The sequence below is a fragment of the Panicum virgatum genome, chromosome 4K (genome assembly GCF_016808335.1).
Source record: "Panicum virgatum strain AP13 chromosome 4K, P.virgatum_v5, whole genome shotgun sequence".
NCBI classification, from domain to species: domain Eukaryota; kingdom Viridiplantae; phylum Streptophyta; class Magnoliopsida; order Poales; family Poaceae; genus Panicum; species Panicum virgatum.
In genome coordinates, this window is record NC_053139.1 from 41450864 (window position 1) to 41469329 (window position 18466).

An 18466-nucleotide genomic window follows, 5' to 3' on the forward strand; every position below is an offset into this window, starting at 1 on the left:
ACTCTATCCTATTGCCGCCGCAACCTCTAGGCACGCGCCAGCCAGCTCCATATGGCCGCTGTGCTCCCCCGCCCCTGGGCCACCGCGTGCCGCCACCGTCCCTAGCTGTCGCCACTCCTGGCCGGGCCGCCGCGCGCAGCCCCTGGGTACCGCCACGCCTGGGTCGCCGTGCGCCGCCGCCCCTGGCTGCCACGCGCGCCCCGCTGCTAGGTCGCCGGAGGCGGAGAAGGAGGCACCACATACATTGTTCAACATTTTAAATTTACCATTTTCAACATTCGATGTCCATAATTTCAACATTTTGTCTATGTAGTTTCAACATTTTAAACGTCAAATGTTGAACATGTTTTAAGGAAAATGTTGAACACGTTTAAGAAAAATGTTGATCATTTGAGTATACTAATTAGGCTAGAGTGGGCTTTAAAGATGGATGATTTATCTATCTTCTACAAGATAGATAGGAAGCCCCCGGCTGCACTGCCCCGGGGCACTGCTGGGGTCAGCGACTTACACGAAGCGTCCCCACTTCAAATTTTAAGTTTTGAGTCTGAATTGGTCCAACAAATTAGTCTATACGTGTAATTCAGTCAAATTTATTTTTGAATAATTTTTTTGTTCTGAAACAATTTTTTAATTATTCTAGGAATACAAAAAAGTTGTTTCGAAATAATTTTTATTCGAAACAAAAGATAGTTATTGGGTCTTGTGTGATGATTTAATTCGTGTAACTCTTAATATTTGCGCTGCCCCGCGGTGTCTCGTTTGCTACCGACGGCTCATTCGCTAGGTGCGATTGAGGCCCCGTTTGGGAGCGCTCCGGCCGGCTCCGGCTCCACTGACAAATCTACTGTAGCGCGACTGTGTACCGAAGCGGCTCCGCCTACCTCCTCTCTCCTTTTTCTCACTGACATGGGTACTGTTCACTGAAGCACCCGAAAGCCAAGTTTGGGTGGCTCCGCCGGCTCCGTGATACAGTGCCGGAGCCGGAGCCGGCCGGAGCCCTCCCAAACTGGCCTGAAACTAATCCTATCGCAGCAGCCGACCGCCCCCGAAACGGCTATATATCATACGCGTGAAATTGTCGCCTACGCGCGGGCTGCTGATTGGCTCAAATAAATATGCTCCTCTGCTGTGGCCCAAATAAACATGTTGTTATGCCCCAAATAAATAGATATAGGTTGACGTCCCAATTACAGCCCAGCATATGTTTCCAATAACTAGGTGCACTTACTACGTTGGCCCACTACCTATACTGCTACATTACTTTTTTGTGTAATATTTCTATGTATGCAGATGCAGCTGATGTTTTCTTTCTTTCCTTTTCTGAGCATTTTTTATCCTTTTTCTTTTTACGAGCCTACGATGTAAATGCATTTGTCTTCATAAAATTATTTATCTACGTGCAACTAATTTATTTGCAACACCAAATTATTTGTTCGCTTTGTAGATTAAATTATTTCGTGATGTTGACTGATTTGTTCAAGATATTTGTTTTTCATTATAATCAAATATTCACGATGTGCAATATTTTGTTCGCTATATATTATTATTTGTTCAATGTGTTAATTTTTTTGTTTGTAGAAAATAATCATTTGTTTGTGTAGTTATAATATTTGTTCCCGGTAGTTGAAATTTATTAATAAGTTTTTTTTAAAAATATATTTTTGAAAATATCATGCAAACATAAGTCAGTGTGGTCTTGTTTTGAAGATCTTGTCATAAGAAAGATAATAATGCAACTCAAATCTAATCTAGATGCTCAGTTTACTATTTATAACTTTTTTTAGTTTAGTCATCATCATCATTTGTCTTTCGTGCATGTATTCACAATCTCTCTTCTAGTTAGAAGTCAACATGGGAAACAAAATAGCCCAAAACCGACCCAAAACGATCTCTGCTCTAGTTAGAAGTCAACATGTGAAACAAAATAGCCCAAAATTGACCCAAAACAATATCTCATCCGCTTCAAATGATAGGTTTGGTGACCACCTTAAGTGACGTATAACCGCGCCCGACCTCCCCCACCTTTCTCCGCTTTTCCTCAGCTATAACTGCCAGAGCTCGCTAGAGAAGATGCACAGTGCGTGTGCAATGTGACGAGCTCTACTCGCATATATGATGAATAGATTTTGCCCAGGTACCTAGGTTTCAGCGCGAGACGCTAAAGTTAATTAGACCGAAAGACCATACAATAAGACATTTTTTTCAAGAAAAAAGAAATAGAGAACGACCACTATACAATTATACAAAAGAAAATTGAGAAACGACAATACAGTTTCTAAAGCAACGGGAAAACAAAGCATATCAATCTTCTAATCACTAGAAAAAAATAATATGACGGCAAATGCAACAAACATGTATATAACCTACATGATAATTCGGTTGAATCGTTCTTTAATATATTTTAACTATCCAAATCATGCAGTAAGAAGAAATTTAATGCACTTCTATTCTGTAGTGCAAATGTTGTTTGGATATTGCAGTTTTTAAGTTTGAATACTGCTGTATAATTTCAGGTTTGTTCGTTCGGCTTTGGTTTGCATTGTGCTGCATTGTACTACAATTAAAATAATGCTTGTTAAATCGCATTGCTCTTATTTGCACTATGTTTTCCTTACCACTGTAGAATGACACTATTTTGCTTCTCCAGTTCACATTATTTCAATGGTAAAATATATTTGATGACATCATGGTGTTCACCATGGTAAATTTTCATGGTGTCCGTATTGTCCCATTGTTAGATGCCTCTATGCTTTGCGATGGCACTTATGCCAGTCAATCAAGCCGCCAGTAGTTGAAAATATGCTTGATGCCGCTAGCGAGATACTCTATAGAAAACAAGTGCACAGTTTGTGAATATGATTTATAAATTAGTATGCAGATTATTATAATTAAATTTGCAATTTGCAGTTGTTTGGAGAGAGACATTTGGACTTTTAAAACGTATATTTGGTTCACGTATAGTTCAAAGCTTCATACTTTTTACTCTCCTCTTGTGGCATTGAACAGTTTTCAATTTTTCATGGCATCGCACGTAAACGTGCTTACGTGCAAATAGATAATCCTTAGGTGCATCTTCAACCCTCTTTAGTTTAAAATATTGTATTAGTTTTTCAAAATAGAATCCCATTTTTAAAAAAAAATAGTACAAAATTTTAAACTAAAGAGGATTAGAAGTGTCTCTAAAGTCACCCATTGGCACTTCTAATCGCACGGACACGAACCTGTACGATCTTAATTTAGTTTGGCATCCGGCAATAGAAACAAAGAAAATCCTATATGAACAAGCAAAATAAAAAGGTCTTTGAGGCCTACCTTGCCATCGGCCCAAGTCAGGAGAGCCCATATGGTCCAAGGGCTGAAAAGGCCTTTGTGGCCTATATTGCCATCAGCCCAAGTCAAGAAAGCCCATCTGATCCAACCGCCAAAAAAGGTCTTCTGTGACGGTCCACCACGCTTGAAGCCTCGAGGCCCTCCACCGACCGAATCGGAAACGTCATGGGCCCGTCGCCGACGCAGGCGATTTTTTTATTTATATATTTTTCAATTTCATTTTTTTTAAAAAATATATTTTTGTTTTCGAAATTTACAAAAATATATTCCGGCCACCCCGCTGCCAGACGGTCGGCACCTGGCCGCCCCGCTGCCGGACGGCAGAGGTTTTTCTGTAAAAAATTTCGCAAAATTTGCGCCTAAGTCCATGGAGGACCGGTCGCCCGGCAGCAGGGCGGCCGGCCCCATGCCGCCCGGCAGCGAGGCCCAACAGCGTACCGTGCGGGCGCTTGGCCCGCGTCCAATTCCAACAAAGGCCGGTGATCGAGCGGCAGCCGGCACCGGCGTGGTTGGGAAGGGAACCAGCTCGTCCGGCTGTGTGATGAGAGTGTCGCTGCTGCCGATAACCCGAATCCTATGCTGCATCACTCTGATCGCGTCACAGTTTATGAGTTTACTATGCAAGACAGCGTCGGTGGTGCTGTGCCGAACCAGCGATAAAGATCTCTTATCCTGGCGGGTGGCAGGCACGGTCAGCTAGCTCCAATCTACAGTACGTGAGCAGCAACAGTGCGTCTGGACTGAACTGTTGCTGGCCTGATCAGCCAGTGCAATACCTTATCCTGGTTCCTAGAGCTGCTTTTTACCAGGTCCTCCGGGCTCGACACACGCGACACAACAAGCAAGATAGACTGCACAAAACAGTGTAGGGAAAGACTCCGGCTGCAGGAACACACGACAGTGGGGTGTCATTGAGGTACGCTGCCGGGCCGCTGTCAGGGGCCGGTCGCCCCGCTGCCTGGACGACCGATCCTCCAAGGACCCGGCGTAAATTTTCTGCAAAACTTTTTGCAAGTGATGGCCGCACGGCAGCGCGGCCGTCGGTATATTCATGTAAATTTTGAAAACAAAAATATATTTTTTTATAAAAAATAAAATAAAAATAAAAAAATAAAAAAAACCGCTCGACGCGGAGACGCGCAGGACCTCGACGCGAATACGAGAATTCCCGGGGTGTATATATGCAAAAGAGCCGCGTCCTCCCCACAAAGACCCCAACCCCAATCATCATCGTCGTCATCGACCGATCCCGCAAGGAACCTTTGCTTGGGTTGGCCGAGGGAGCGCGGCCGCCGTAAAACCCTAGCCTCGAGATCGCGAACCGCGGCCCCGGTGAGATGCAGATCTTCGTGAAGACGCTGACGGGGAAGACCATCACGCTCGAGGTCGAGAGCAGCGACACCATCGACAATGTCAAGGCCAAGATCCAGGTCCGCCGCCTCCCTCTCCCCCGCCCCCTTCCCCTCCATAATTGATAGGAGCCCGCTCGCGCCCTCTCGATTCGTCGCGTAATTGGGTCCTTGTTCCGCATGATTGGCAAGGATTAGCCGTAGTTGGTGCTAGTTGCCGTGCCGATTTGGTAGGGTTTGGTGCGGTTCTTGCCTGCGTAGTGGAAAACAGGATCTCAGTGACTGTTGATCGCAATGCGGAGATTTGCCCAGATTGGGGGCGTTTGGTGTTTGAACTAGTAGCATACCGTGACCGATTATATCCTACCATATTGCTGCCAGTCTTGCTTTATATTGTTGTGATGTGCAACTAAATTTAGGATATTTGTACTGTCTAAATCTGTCCTAGAACCATTTTTATGTGATTTTATCGCAGATGCTTTGTAGGGCAAGTTTATGTCGTCTGATTCAGGAAGTCATAGCCAATCCCATCGCTATCCGCAAAAAAAAAAAGAAATCCCATCGCTGAGTTGGCATTGTTTCTTTGGGATGGTTGCTCTGCTATTTAGATTTCAAATAGGAACCATGTTCCTGCAGGTGTATTTAAGTGCAGCGCTGCTTGGTGTCTCAGACACCTGTATTTTAAGGGGGAAATGATGAATCGGAGTCCATTTTCTTAGTTTTTTTTACTGAGTCAGACATCTGAATCTGAATCTTATTCCGACACCTATGCTCTCATATTTCAGTTATTTACTTATTTTTCTTTGCCCCCCAAAAAAATGCCAAGCGAGACGACTGAATCTGAATCAGATTACATGTCTAAATAACACTGATAGTAATACTAGTACAAGTTTATCTTAACAGGACTTCTGACTTACTGCTTTATATATTTCATTCAGGACAAGGAGGGCATTCCCCCTGACCAGCAAAGGCTGATTTTTGCTGGTAAGCAATTGGAAGATGGGAGAACATTAGCTGATTACAACATTCAGAAGGAGTCGACACTTCATTTGGTCCTGAGGCTCAGGGGTGGAACTATGATCAAGGTGAAGACACTTACAGGGAAGGAAATTGAGATTGACATTGAGCCCACTGACACAATTGATAGGATCAAGGAGCGTGTTGAGGAGAAAGAGGGTATCCCACCTGTTCAGCAGAGGTACTCTTTCTGCCCACACAAGCTGAATGGATCTGAGACTTTCCTATAAGCTACAAAATCCTGTTTTCTGTGGTAGCATGATGTGCTCCTGATAAACATGTTGCATGTGCAGGCTCATTTATGCTGGCAAGCAACTTGCTGACGACAAAACTGCCAAGGATTACAACATCGAAGGTGGTTCGGTGCTCCATCTTGTGCTTGCTCTGAGGGGTGGCCAGTAGATTCAACTTCTACCCGCAGTTTATGTTATTGCGATTTCTACCTATAGTTGGTTGAGACTTTAAGCCTTGTATTGGGTGGTTGATTGAAGTGGATTAGTGGACTAAGAGTCAGGTGCCATCTGTGCTGGATATGAAATGCTTGAACTATGTTTATCAGCTGTCATCTGATTGCCCAAATACTCCTTTCATTGGTTCACTTTGATAAATCATGGTTCCCAATTATGGAAAATCTAAACTGGTAGGGATATCCTAAATTAGCATGGCTACGCGAGATTTGAAAATGCAGCCTTGTCAAGATCAAGTTGATGCACAAAAAATAGAAAGAACAAAGGAAGGAGTGGTCATATCTGTTAGGGTCAGGGCCTCAGGGGTTACCTGTGTGGTGCCGGTCGAACTAGGTTGCTTACTTGCTTCGCAGGAGGCTGCCGGAATGGAGGATAGGTGCGGGAGGGAGGAGGGTAGAGGCCCCTCGGACTATTCACTTTTTTTTTTTCAAAATCGCCTATTTTGAGCTTGGATTTGATCTGGCAAAAACCTTTTGAACCTGCCAAGCATTGCTTGGAATAAACAAATTGGCATAGAAGTTAGAGCAGGGGCTCCAGCAGAAGAAAACAGCAGTGAGGAAGAAGAAGAAGAAACTGCTGGAGATGATGAAGTAGAAAAGGAAAAAGACAGGGAGGAGAATCTCATCTATCCTATTATACAAAGGCCTATCAGACTTGGCTCCAGGAAATGTGTTGATTATTATGGAAAGGGAATGACAAGGGAGGTGAAAAGGTGGAGAAGCATTGATCCTTATCCCGAGCCAAAGAACGCAGTTGATCCTAGATTTCACACCTTGTTCCAGCAGGACTTCTATGAGTCAGTTATTTTGAGGGACATAAAGATTGCCATTCCATTGAGGTACAGTGTGTTGACTGGAGGAGCGTGGAAAAGACTAATGATCCTTTGTTCCAACATATTATAGATGCATGTGAGAGCAAAAATGTCAAGGATCTCATGGGATTTCAAAAGGATTGGAACAAGGAGCTTATTGCCCAGTTTTATGCCACCGTGCATTTTGGATATTTGAAAAATGACAGAGCCATGTTCTGGATGACTGAGGGAAACTACTATAGAGTTACTTTTGCTCAGTTTGTTCGTGTGCTTGGACTTGACAGGCATGATACAAACAGGCCCAAAATTCATAACCAGGTGGCTCTCCCAAATGAGGAAATGAAATTTATGTATCCTAGGAGTGAGACAGGAAATGCAGGGAAAGCAACCGGACTCTACACCTATTACTCCATTCTAAACCGGTTGCTCAGAAACACCATATCTCAGAGAGGTGGAAATCCATCAGACATATCTCTTCATGCAAGGAATTTGCTGGCATGCTTTGGGCCAAATGGAGAAGAATTCAGTGTGGCTGATTATATATGGGAGGAAATTAAATACATCTCAGAAAACCCATTGAAGATCTGTGCATATGCGCCATACTTAATGGAATTAATTGAAAAGGCGACAAAGACTACATATCAAACCGATGTAAAACATGAGTCTTTTCGTCCTAAGATGCCCAAGCATAGAAGGGAGCCATCACCTCATAGATACTCAGAGCCTGAGGATGATATAGTTATAGAAGAAGAAGAGGGAGGACAGCACACTCAGCAGCAGCAGCAGCCATCTCCTGGTGGACTGACTGGGACCAGTCTGACCGGTGCCCAAGACCGGTCTGACCGGTCTCGGCCTGAGCAGCACAGGCACAGGCACAGCTCCACCTCTCCCATTAAGAAGCTAATTAATTTGTTTGTGGGGATGTGTAAGAGCCAGAGAGATATAAAAGTTGAGCAGCAGAGGCAGTGGAGGGCTAGCAAGAAAGAAAGAGATTCAGTTAAGATGATGCATAATGCAATGAATCTACAGCCGCCTCGCTCACCCGTTTCTCCTTCACCTCCTGAGGCTGTAATACCATCAGTTGAGGACCGAATTCAAGGATATGTGGACTCCGGATACTTTGAGCAGTATGGTCATATCTTCTACCCGGATGTCAGTGGTCCTTCTCAGGCACCTCCACCACCTCCCGGAGAAGGAGTGTTTGGCACGTACCCAGGGCATTTCTATGGAGGAGAAGGACTCACATGAGTCATCTCGACCTTCTGCAGCAGATCAGCTTGCCACTCGGTTATCCGATGCTGTGTTTGGCCACCACTGGGATGATCATTCCTCATTAGGTGGAAATGGAGGAAATGGACAGTGATGGGCAGCCTGGTTTCTTCTTCCAGCCCCTTTTATGGTAATGGCTGACAAAGGGGGAGAAGAACAAGATTAAAGCTTAGGAAGAGAAGCCTGAAGCAGAATACAAAGGGGGAGAACAACAAGGACTAAAGCTTGAAGAAGAGAGAAAGCTTGAAGAAAAGAGAAAATTCAGAGTTTTTGCTTTCTGTTTCAGACAGACCGGTCTATGCTTTGGAGCTCTGAAATTTGTAATAATCTCGTACTTTAACTAGTCTGTGGACTTGAGGACATTTGTATTGTGTGTTAATGAGTGTAGTAGACTTAATCTTTCTATCTAAGTGATATTGTGATAGTGTGATGCAAATTGTTTGATGTAATATTTTTGGCTGGCTGTCTGGGGCAGACCGGTCTGACCGGTCTGTGAGACCGGTTTGACCGGTCGGCACCAGACAGAGTCACTTTCTTTTCAATTTGATGAACTGAGTTATCCTGTCATATGCATCACGTGTAGAATTTTTGTGTAGGCATACATACACTTTTTCACCCCACGGATGCTGAGATTTAGGGGGAGTTCCATCTTTCTTTGATTTGTGCAACATTGGCATGTGAGGCCAAATTTGTTGAGTTTTATTCTTTTGCACAAATTAAGGGGGAGCTCAAATTAAATCTGAGAATATCTTTTTGTAAGCTTTAATCGGTTTGTCATCAATCACCAAAAAGGGGGAGATTGAAAGAGCATCTAGACCCTTAGTGGGTGTTGGTGTATTGATTGACAATACGATTAAAGGACTAACTTATTTGCATGAGATTATGAGCAGGTATTTAATTTGTGGGATGATATAGCTCATGTATGACAAGCAAATGTGGATGTCCCATTGACAATCATTATATGTGACAAGCTAGAATGAGAAAGAAAAATGGAAGAGCAAGGTATTCATGTGTAGTATGAAGGCTCTAATATTGTGCTGAAGCTTGTTAGTTTATGTGGGACTCAAAGTGGCAAGCATAAATTGTAAAAAAAAATAGAGCAAGGTATTCATGGTTAATATAAAGTCTCGAATATGCAAAGGCTTGTTTCGGATGTATATGACAAGCAAAACAAGAAAAGGAAAATGTGAGCAAGTGTTCATAATTGACATAAAGGCTCAAATATCTATTAAAGGCTTATTCGACTTATGATAGAATTCGTATGACAAGTAAAGGTTATGAGAATGAGACACAATATGTTGTTGCATAGTCTCAAATTGGAAAGACTTGTCGTATGAGATGAATATTATTGTACAAGGGAAGCAAACAAGAGAAAAGTGAATGAGACATGAGTTGATGTGCATATGTTGTCTCAAATTGGAAAGCTTGCATATGAGAATTAAATGGTGAATTTATTTTGGTAAAAAAGATTTCATGCATGACACAAATCGATATGAGTTCAAGATGGACGGCTAGGATAAAGGTGGAGGACCGAGAGGCGTGTTTCAAGAGGCTACGCAAGCGTTGGCTTGGGGGGAGCAAGGAAACCGATACGGGTCAAAATACCGGAGATCCTAGAGTCATGGAGAGCTCTATGTTAAAGAGTGTCATTATTTGGAAAATGGGAGTGGCTTGTGAATCAAAGATGGATTCCATTCTTATATGAAGGAAGATTCAAAGTCACTAGCTCAAGCAGTCATGCTCACTGAAATTAAGGATGTTGACAACCTCAAGATATTGATTGAAGAAGTTTGGCCTGATCAAGACATGAAAGCTCAAGTGTTTTGTATGTCATTTTATGTGAACTTGAGTATAGGATGCCGTACTATTAAGGGGGATGCAACATCAGTGGTTTGACATTACCAAAAGTGCTCATAGCTATCCCATGTGAGAAAAATCAGAGAGAAACACTTGGGAGCAGAAAACCTACTTGGACCGGTCTGACCGGTCCAGCCGACCGGTCTGACCGGTCGGGGTCCAACGGCTAGTTAATTTGAACTGACCGGTCTGAGTCTGACAAAGCAACGGCTAGTTTTTGAAAGAGGGGTATTTATACCCCACACCCTCACCCATTCGGGGGTGCTGATGCCATTACATTCCAGAGCCATCTCTGAGCCGTGAGAGCACTTGAGAAGTCCTCCCCAACCTCTCTTTGTGAGATTTGAGTGATTAGAGTTGAATCCTTTGAGTTGGGTTGAGTGAACCTTTTGCTAAGAGAGCATTTGAGCAGCGAGAGCATAAGCCCTAGCTTGAGCACTTGTGGTTGCGTCGCCAACTTGATTGAAGCATTTGTTACTCTTGGAGGAGAAGCCTCCTAGACGGCTAGGCGTTGCCGGCTAGCTCCCAAGCTTGTGGTGAGCAGCGGCAAGTTTGTTGCAGCAGCGATCGTGTGGCACGAGGACACATGGTCATATAGTGGAAAGGAGGAGATAGCTTGACCTTGTGGTCGCGATAAGCTTCCTCAACGGAGACTAGGATTCACACGTGGTGAACGTGGTGAATCCGAACTTCGGTGAAACAAATCTCTGTGTCTCCTTGCATTATCTTCATTTAGTTTGCCTCACACTTTGTTCTCTAGCTTTATTTGTGCTTCCGCTTCGATCTACTTGGTTTTATTGTTTCTGTGTGTGCAGGGTTAAGAAATACATTTGTAAGCATCTAAAGAAGCACCATACCAAGCTGCATTTGTGCTAGAGCTCGTAAAGGGGAGGATTAACACTTTGGTGCAGGTTCTGCGTAGGACCGGTCTGACCGGTCTGCTCAACCGGTCTGACCGGTCTGAGTGTTTGAATCCTGTTTCTAAGCCTAGTACCGGTTTGACCGGTATTCCAGACCGGTCTGACCGGTTGGTTGCTGACAATTGTGTTAAGTGCTTTAATCTGCAGGATTAATTTTAATCGCCTATTCACCCCCCCTCTAGGCGACATCACGCGATGAAGGTCCTTTCACATTTCAAACATGATCAGCAGAGCCAACAATGGTACGGTCCTCAATCGACTCGGACGGGGCTAAGACACCCAGGAATCCTGTCCTGCTGCCATACCTACACATCATCATCATTCCCCGCCCGGTCTCATATTTCTATGTCAATTTCAACAACTCAGGTACTGTAGATAAGTATATAACCTATATCTCGCGAGTAACCGGAAATTACTCGACTTCTAAATATCCTATATCTCGCGAATGCAAGAAGTCACTCGACTTCTATCGAAAACTATTAAGCATAGCATTTCTATCGTCCTATACATGCTAGTATAACTCAGGGAAACCTAGGGATCATGCAACTAGGGTTCCAAACAACTCCTGAAACATAATGCATAAGTAATAAATACATATATAGGTGTCATAATTTCAAATAATAGGATGTGCACCGGGGCTTGCCTTCGGGCTACTGCTCGACACTGGGCTCAGCTGGGTCTTGGGCCGGGTGCTCACAATTCTCCTGCTGAACTTGCCCCCGCTGCTCCTGTGGCCCGGCGATCACCTCGTACACGGCTCCTTCGGCGGCGGCGTCTACACGTATGCACATGATATGTGAATGCATAAATGGGTTGCAACCTTAAAATAGCCAATGACTAGATGCAACTACTAGTAATTTACACAAAAATTGCACTCCCTGGCCCAAATCATTCCCTAAAAATCCGGAGTATCTGGACTCCCAAGTCCGGAGTTTCCGGGCCTATACCCGGAGTTTTCTCCGGAGTGTTCCAAATCCGGAGTATCCGGGTTTATACCCGGAGTATCCGGGTTTCCTACCATTTTCGCCCCCAAAAACTGAAATCTTGATTTTTGGCAAAACCAACCCACAAAATTTGAAACCCTTTCAGTCCCTAATAGAATGGTTCATAAGGAGATGATTGACCCAAAAGAAATCACTTTAAACACCCTAGATCGATCAATCCCTTTTTGCCCTAGCTCTTAGTACCTTGAGCAAGCTCTCCTTGCAAGAAAAACTCAAAAACGAAGTCACCCCATGGTGGAATAACGGGAGAAGATGACCCCCCGCGCCGATTTGAGCTTCTTTGGCCTTAGGAATGGATTTGGAAGGAATGATTTGGAGTTTAGGGATAAGGAGAGAGGGAGAGCTCGTGAGGGAGCGAGGAATAGAGAAGAGCTGATGTTTTAACGTTTGGAAATAGTGCAAGAGCTAAGACACATGATATAGAAACTCCGGGTCCGGACTATCCGGAAGTAAATCCGGAGTATCCGGGTAATTTCGGAATATCCGGGTGCAAACTTGGAGTATCCGCCAGAAAATTGGACTGAACTTGAGTCGATTTTGGTGACTCGATTTGTACCCGAAGGATTAGGTCTCTAATTAACTAGTTAAGCCCGTGATTAATCTTGATTATAGGTGATTAACACCTGGGGTGTTACATTTATCCTAGAAAATTACTTTCAGAGTCACTTAATCCCCCCCCCCCAAAAAAAAAGATCTCTTATAGAGGAGCTGTATCAAACATGTCTGGTACATGTCCTAATTCTATAATGTTTTTTTTTTGCCAAATCCTATCTCCAACCGGGAGTTTACAACGTAAGGCTGAGCTATAAAGGAGAGTGGGGGGAGGAAGAAAAAGGTAGAATAAACAGTTCCATGCAAATGTGCTATTTGTGAACCTAATTCCTTGATGGAATTATACATTGGTGGTGTGGGGCTATCCTGCACTTGCATCCCCTAAAAGCTGGATAAAGGAACCCCAAACAACAAGTCCCTACTCTGTAGACTCCTCTACTGTGAAGTTTCTTTCTGAAGACCAGAAAACACGCACTGATGTATCAGGATGATGGAGACATTTGCTCAACGTTCCTGAATGATCAAGATTCTAGTTCAATGCTCCTGAAAATGACGAGGAGACATCAACACCTGTAGATTCTTGTTCAACGCTCCTGAAGAAATAAGCCAGTTGAATGCAGACATCGATCTGTTATCTTCTCTTTGTTCAGATACGGATGTTCCAGCTTATCTCGCTAGTGCATTTCTGATGTAATCAGGGTATCTTCTGAATTTAAAAACTTGGAGCTTGGGGAACGTCCCTGTCGGGTCTCAAAAGGGGTTCCTTCTTTTTTGAAAAAAAAATACACAGGCCATGACATACTTATTCACCAACATAAAGGTTTCAAATATTCCTTTTGTTTCACCTTTTCATATTCCTCTCCAACATATCTTCGATTTTTTAGTTGGCACTTGGCACTTGGCACTGCCCTTCTTTTTCCGTTGGTACATTCTTCCCGCTTGCAGCTGCCGGCCGATTTGAAAGGCAATTTCTGTCATGTATAAGCCCTTTTCCTTTGGAAAAGACTGTTCTTGCATTGTTCCTTTCTGATAAGGCCATCATTTCTGTTTTATTTGCTTCAATCTGGTAATGCTGTTCATTAGGCTTTCTGTCAGACATGTCATGCAATCATAGGCTTGATGATTATTTCATAATTCCTCTGCACAATATAGTCAGATTTATATGAACAGGTACACTTGCACTTAAATAAATTTTTCTGCCTTCTTGTTATGTTTTGGACCAAGCAAAATAATAAGGGTTAAACATCCTCTTTGTTCCATTGTACTATCTTCTGTCCCTTGCTTCATGCCTTTTGCCATGTTTTTGCGCTATTCTGTTTGGTGCTGAAATCTGTTGCTCTGCAAACCCGCTCAACCGTCTCTTTCCCGCTGGTTTCCTCCCGTGCCTTTCTGCGCCGCGGGTTGCGCGCGGCGCCGAACAAAGTAAGCAGCGAGCGTGACTGATCAGTGATGGCCATGGCCATGTACGCCGCTCCTGTGATTGTGTAGGGGACCAAAGAACCCTAATTCCTTCAAAAGAACAGAAAAGAACCCTAATGGCCAATGGTAACTCTGCATCAAAGGTGACAACTTGCAGAATGCTTTGTGGGCTTTAATTTCACAGAGGTTCATCGATTGGCCGGACAGGTTCAGGGACCATGCTAACCTAGCTGCCGCTGCAATTTCCTGAGCCATTTAAGTCCCTGTTTAGATCCAACCCCGTAAACGCAAAAAAAAGTCACATAAAATATTTCGACACATGCATGGAGTACTAAATTAACTCTATTTACAAAACTTTTTACATGGATGGGCTGTAAATCGCGAGACGAATCTAATGAGCCTACTTAATCCAGGATTTGCAACAGTAATGCTACAGTACCATCCGCTAATTATTGATTAACCATGGATTAATTAGCATAATTATATTCGTCTCGCGATTTACAACCCATCTGTGCAAAAAGTTTTATAAATGTACTTCATTTAGTACTTCAAATTAGTAAGATTCCTTTGCAAATTTTTTTTGCAACGGAACTAAACACGGCCTAAGTTGAGCCCAAGGCTCTTTTGCAGAGGTCCATCCATGGCTTTCTTCAGTCAGAGTATGTAGGAGCCTGGACCATCGCCGTCTTGCGCTCATCAGTTCCTCATCATGCCATGTTTGGCTGGTACTATGTTAAGATCTGGCTCTGAACTCTGGAGCAGGAATGTGCGTGTACTTTCTCGAGGTTTTGTGGACCGCAATGCGTTGGTGGCTTGGACCATGCATCAGAGCAACATCATGGAAGCATCATAGAGATGAACTGAAAGCTCTTTGGTTGATTTTGGTGGGGCTCAGGGATTTGGGTGATCTCCGAATAATACTTGGCTGATTTTGTGCTTGGAATTGATCGGTAAAGAAGATTTGGTTGCTTATTTATGCCCGAATATAGATCAGGTTGGAGTTGAGCTGCTGGGATTTTAGAATCTATCTGTCAATCTCTTTTGGATTCATTGCTTTGGTCAGTCAAAGACGGATGCATATTAGCATGGGAAATTCTGCAGCTCTCTGAGCAGATGACAGAAATGCCCTCGTTTTCTCCTTTATTTCTCCCCACTGGATATTGATTCCTGCAAACGGTCAATTTGATGAGGACTGCTAGATTTCAGAATTTAACCTGAGTTGAATTCTTTTTTGTTCTTTCTTTCTATTAACCCTTCCCCGATAGGTCTGACAACTAGTAAAACTGTAAAAACAAGATCCCCGAAGTTCATTGAACGCTGCATCTACTGATGAGAGCCTCAGGCATCTAAATGCAATTCACATTCGAGACTGCATTGTTCATGTGCAGAAGCAATGAGCATTCGGACCGACTCGTCATGTGAACCATAGCAACATGTTTGCCATCGTCCGGACTGCACGTCGTTTTCGTTTGGACACTTGCGGATTATTTGCCGTGCGTTTCGGACGCTTTCAGCCTTGTACCCATTTGCCATGCACATTTCAGGAAAAAAAAAAGAAAACGTCAACTGGTTCTTCTTCCTTGGACAGTGATTCATTAGAAACTAGCTCGCCAAACCTCGTCGCTATTCTAAATCCAGAAGCAAATGCTACCGTTACAGACATCACTTTAGCCTGGTGGTTGATACCACAAATGGCAAGGCAGGTCATTGCCATTGCGGTACCAAGCGTATGTACACGTGTGTAGTTGTCAAAACTTGGCAGAGGTGAGGTAGTTAAGCCCCCTGCCTGCACCTGCCGTGCATGGCTCGTCGACATGGCTACGTCAAAACTCGCGGGGGTCGACGAACAGCACCGTGCCAGGCGGCGCCGGCGCCGCCCAGTCGTCGTCGGCGCCGGCGGCGGCATTGCTGTCGTCGTCGTTCTTGTTGAGGTTCTTGATGCACCAGACGTCCTCGTCGCAGGAGAAGCGGCGCCAGCGCGGGACGGCGGCGGCGGCCGGGTCGTCGGGCGCGACGTCGGCGGCGACGACGGCGCAGGCCGGGTTCTTGCGGGCGACGTTGTGCGCGTGGTGGCACAGGGAGCGGAGCAGGGCGGGGCCGGCCGGGCCGGACATGCGGAGGCCGTAGAGGAGGTACGCGCCGAAGGGGCGGAAGATGTCCGGGATGGAGGGGACGCGCATCCACGGCGCGCCGCGGTCGAGCGCCCGGAGCGCGGCGAGCGACGCGCGGAGCATCGCCGGTGCGCCGCGCACGCGGAGGCGCATGGAGCGGGTGGAGTCCCAGACGCTGAGCACGGCGAACGACGGCGGGAGGGACGGGTCCGGGTCGCTCTCGATGGCGACGAAGGTGCCCAGCGTGAGCTTGTGGGAGAGGAGCGCCGGCATGTCGGCGGGGAGGAACTCCGTGTCCCGCGGCGCGAGCAGGCGCGCGTAGGCCGCTGCCGCCAGCGGCGGCGTGAGCTGGAGCACGCGGTGCCCGCCCGGGATGTCCAGGCGGTGCGCGTGCACGGGCCGGCCCAGGAACTCCGGCCGCCGGAACGGCGCGTACCCGAACCGGCCCGTGAACAGCGCCAGCGACGCCGCGTTGGAGGTCGTCGTCGCCATCGTCGCGTGCGCCGCGCCGCGCGAGCGGCACCACTCCTCCGCGCGCTCCACCAGCGCCGTCGCGATCCCCAGCCGCCTGCATAGAGGAGCGCAGTTAACGTCAGCAGCTTGCCCGCGTTCAAACCATGCGGCGCGGCGGCGGTGCCTCGAGAACCGTGCGCCAGTGGACTCCGGCCAACCAGCCGGAGCGGTGGGCCCCCTAGCGCTGGGCGCGCGTGGGCCCACCCCGCGGCGCGCGATTAGGCGAGCAAAGAAAGTGCGTTGGTGTCGAGTCGAAAAATGGAGGCATTGGCGCATTGCGCATGCATCCGCCGCCCGCATGAGATGGAAATGGAGGAGCTCGATGGGGGGGGGGGGGGATATTGAAGCGAAGCGGCGGAGGAGAAGATGGCGGCCACCGTACCTGTGAGAAGGAGAGACCCTGAGGCCGAGGAGGCAGGCCACCTTCACGTACGCCGGTGGCTGCCGCTGCTTCTCCGGGCTGGAGGAGGAAGAAGGAAGCTTCTTGCCGGCGCCGCCTCTGGTCACCGTCTTGACGCAGGCCTTGATGATCCCGACCATCTCGTCCTCCTCGCCATACTCGGCAACCTGGGCATTGCAATTCGCACGCACGCACAATTGATCAGAAAACATAAGAGCCTGATGGCGACATCAAGCATTCGTGCACATCGATTAACAAAACAATTATGGCTCAGTCAGTTTGAACACTGAACAGTAACACACGATCGGATTGGGGTGCCAACAAATTGTTTCTTTTTTTTTGTTTGTTGATTGGTTAGCCCGCCCGCCGCTTACCAGCATGACGTGCTCCGGCGCGTGGCGGACCCTCGCCAGCGGGTCGCCGACCTGCTCGACGGAGAGGGACATGCCCCTCTTCTTCCTTTTCTTCGTCTTCCTCTTGCCTTCGCCGCTGCCGTCGGCGGCGTCGCCGCACAGGCCGACCTGGCACCGGCGCTCGAGCTCCTCGGCGGCCGCCAGGTCCCTCTCCATGTCGAACTCCCTCACTCTGAACACCGCCTTCTTCTCTCCATCCATCGCTCCCATCACTAATCCCTCTACCTTTGCTTGCTCTAAACTGATCGACTGATCTCAACGACAGTGTCTAGCTTAGCTTAGCTTCCTCGCCGTAGCCACTAGCTCAAGCTCTAGGAGAGCTTAGCTTGGTGCTGTGCTAGCTGCTGCTTAGCTTCTCTACGACGAGAAGGGGCGTGTGGGAATTTATACAGGTTGAGCTAGAGAAGCGAGTGAGAAGAGGAGCTGTGTGGGGCCTGGGCAAAATAGCAATCTGCCACATCATGGATGCAAAGAGGCGCGGCTTTTGTGCAATAGCAACCCCTCCTCATGGATTTGATTATATTATGTGGGGATGGATGATTTAACTACTTTTATTTTTTTGAAAGTACCCAGGAGCATTGGGAAATTATGTAACTCAATGTAGATGAGCTGCGGGAAAATCCGAGGACCCGAAACTTACGCAGGCACACACCACACACCTATACACACTCACGCACACCGGCACCTCTGTGGGGAAAATCTCCGGTGCGACACCCGAGCCGTCCCAGATTGGGATCGAACTCGGGTGGGCACGCTCCGCACCAGGAGCGGTACCACCGCGCCACGAGCACGTTCGCAACTACCTTTGTTTTTCTGAGGATTTAACAACCTTGGTTAATTTAATCTCTATATTTTTCAGACAAAGCCTAATCTTTATTGCTAAACTGAAAATAGGACCCGCGCCAAAGTAGTGGTGAAGACTATAGTTAGTTCTTCAGGCCTTGTTTAGTTCGCGATTTTTTTTTGGATTTTAGTACTGGAGCACTTTCGTTGTTATTTGGCCTAATGTCTAATTATAAACTAATTAGGTT

The 18466-nt window shown here is 46.2% G+C and overlaps 2 protein-coding genes across 2 annotated transcripts; one reads left to right on the plus strand and one right to left on the minus strand.

Moving 5' to 3' along the window:
• Positions 1–4530: 4530 nt before the first annotated feature.
• Positions 4531–6278, plus strand: LOC120704106 (ubiquitin-NEDD8-like protein RUB2). The gene is made up of 3 exons (XM_039988358.1): positions 4531–4763; positions 5621–5880; positions 5993–6278. Exons 1-3 carry the CDS (start codon positions 4671–4673, stop codon positions 6099–6101), a joined length of 462 nt encoding a protein of 153 aa, XP_039844292.1. The 5' UTR covers positions 4531–4670; the 3' UTR covers positions 6102–6278.
• Positions 6279–15557: 9279 nt separating this feature from the next.
• LOC120704107 (probable N-acetyltransferase HLS1) lies at positions 15558–18210 on the minus strand. The gene is made up of 3 exons (XM_039988359.1): positions 17397–18210; positions 17005–17189; positions 15558–16677 (listed from the first exon to the last, which is right to left on the minus strand). The coding sequence occupies exons 1-3, from the start codon at positions 17643–17645 to the stop codon at positions 15822–15824; spliced, it is 1290 nt and encodes a 429-aa protein (XP_039844293.1). The 5' UTR covers positions 17646–18210; the 3' UTR covers positions 15558–15821.
• Positions 18211–18466: the final 256 nt, after the last annotated feature.

Coding starts and splice junctions, on each gene's coding strand:
- LOC120704106 (XM_039988358.1), top strand. CDS start 4,671: ATGCAGATCTTCGTGAAGACGCTGACGGGGAAGACCATCACGCTCGAG. Junction 4,764..5,620: donor ATGTCAAGGCCAAGATCCAG/GTCCGCCGCCTC, acceptor TATTTCATTCAG/GACAAGGAGGGCATTCCCCC. Junction 5,881..5,992: donor ATCCCACCTGTTCAGCAGAG/GTACTCTTTCTG, acceptor TTGCATGTGCAG/GCTCATTTATGCTGGCAAGC.
- LOC120704107 (XM_039988359.1), bottom strand. CDS start 17,645: ATGGGAGCGATGGATGGAGAGAAGAAGGCGGTGTTCAGAGTGAGGGAG. Junction 17,190..17,396: donor CGCCGGAGCACGTCATGCTG/GTAAGCGGCGGG, acceptor TGCAATGCCCAG/GTTGCCGAGTATGGCGAGGA. Junction 16,678..17,004: donor AGGGTCTCTCCTTCTCACAG/GTACGGTGGCCG, acceptor TCCTCTATGCAG/GCGGCTGGGGATCGCGACGG.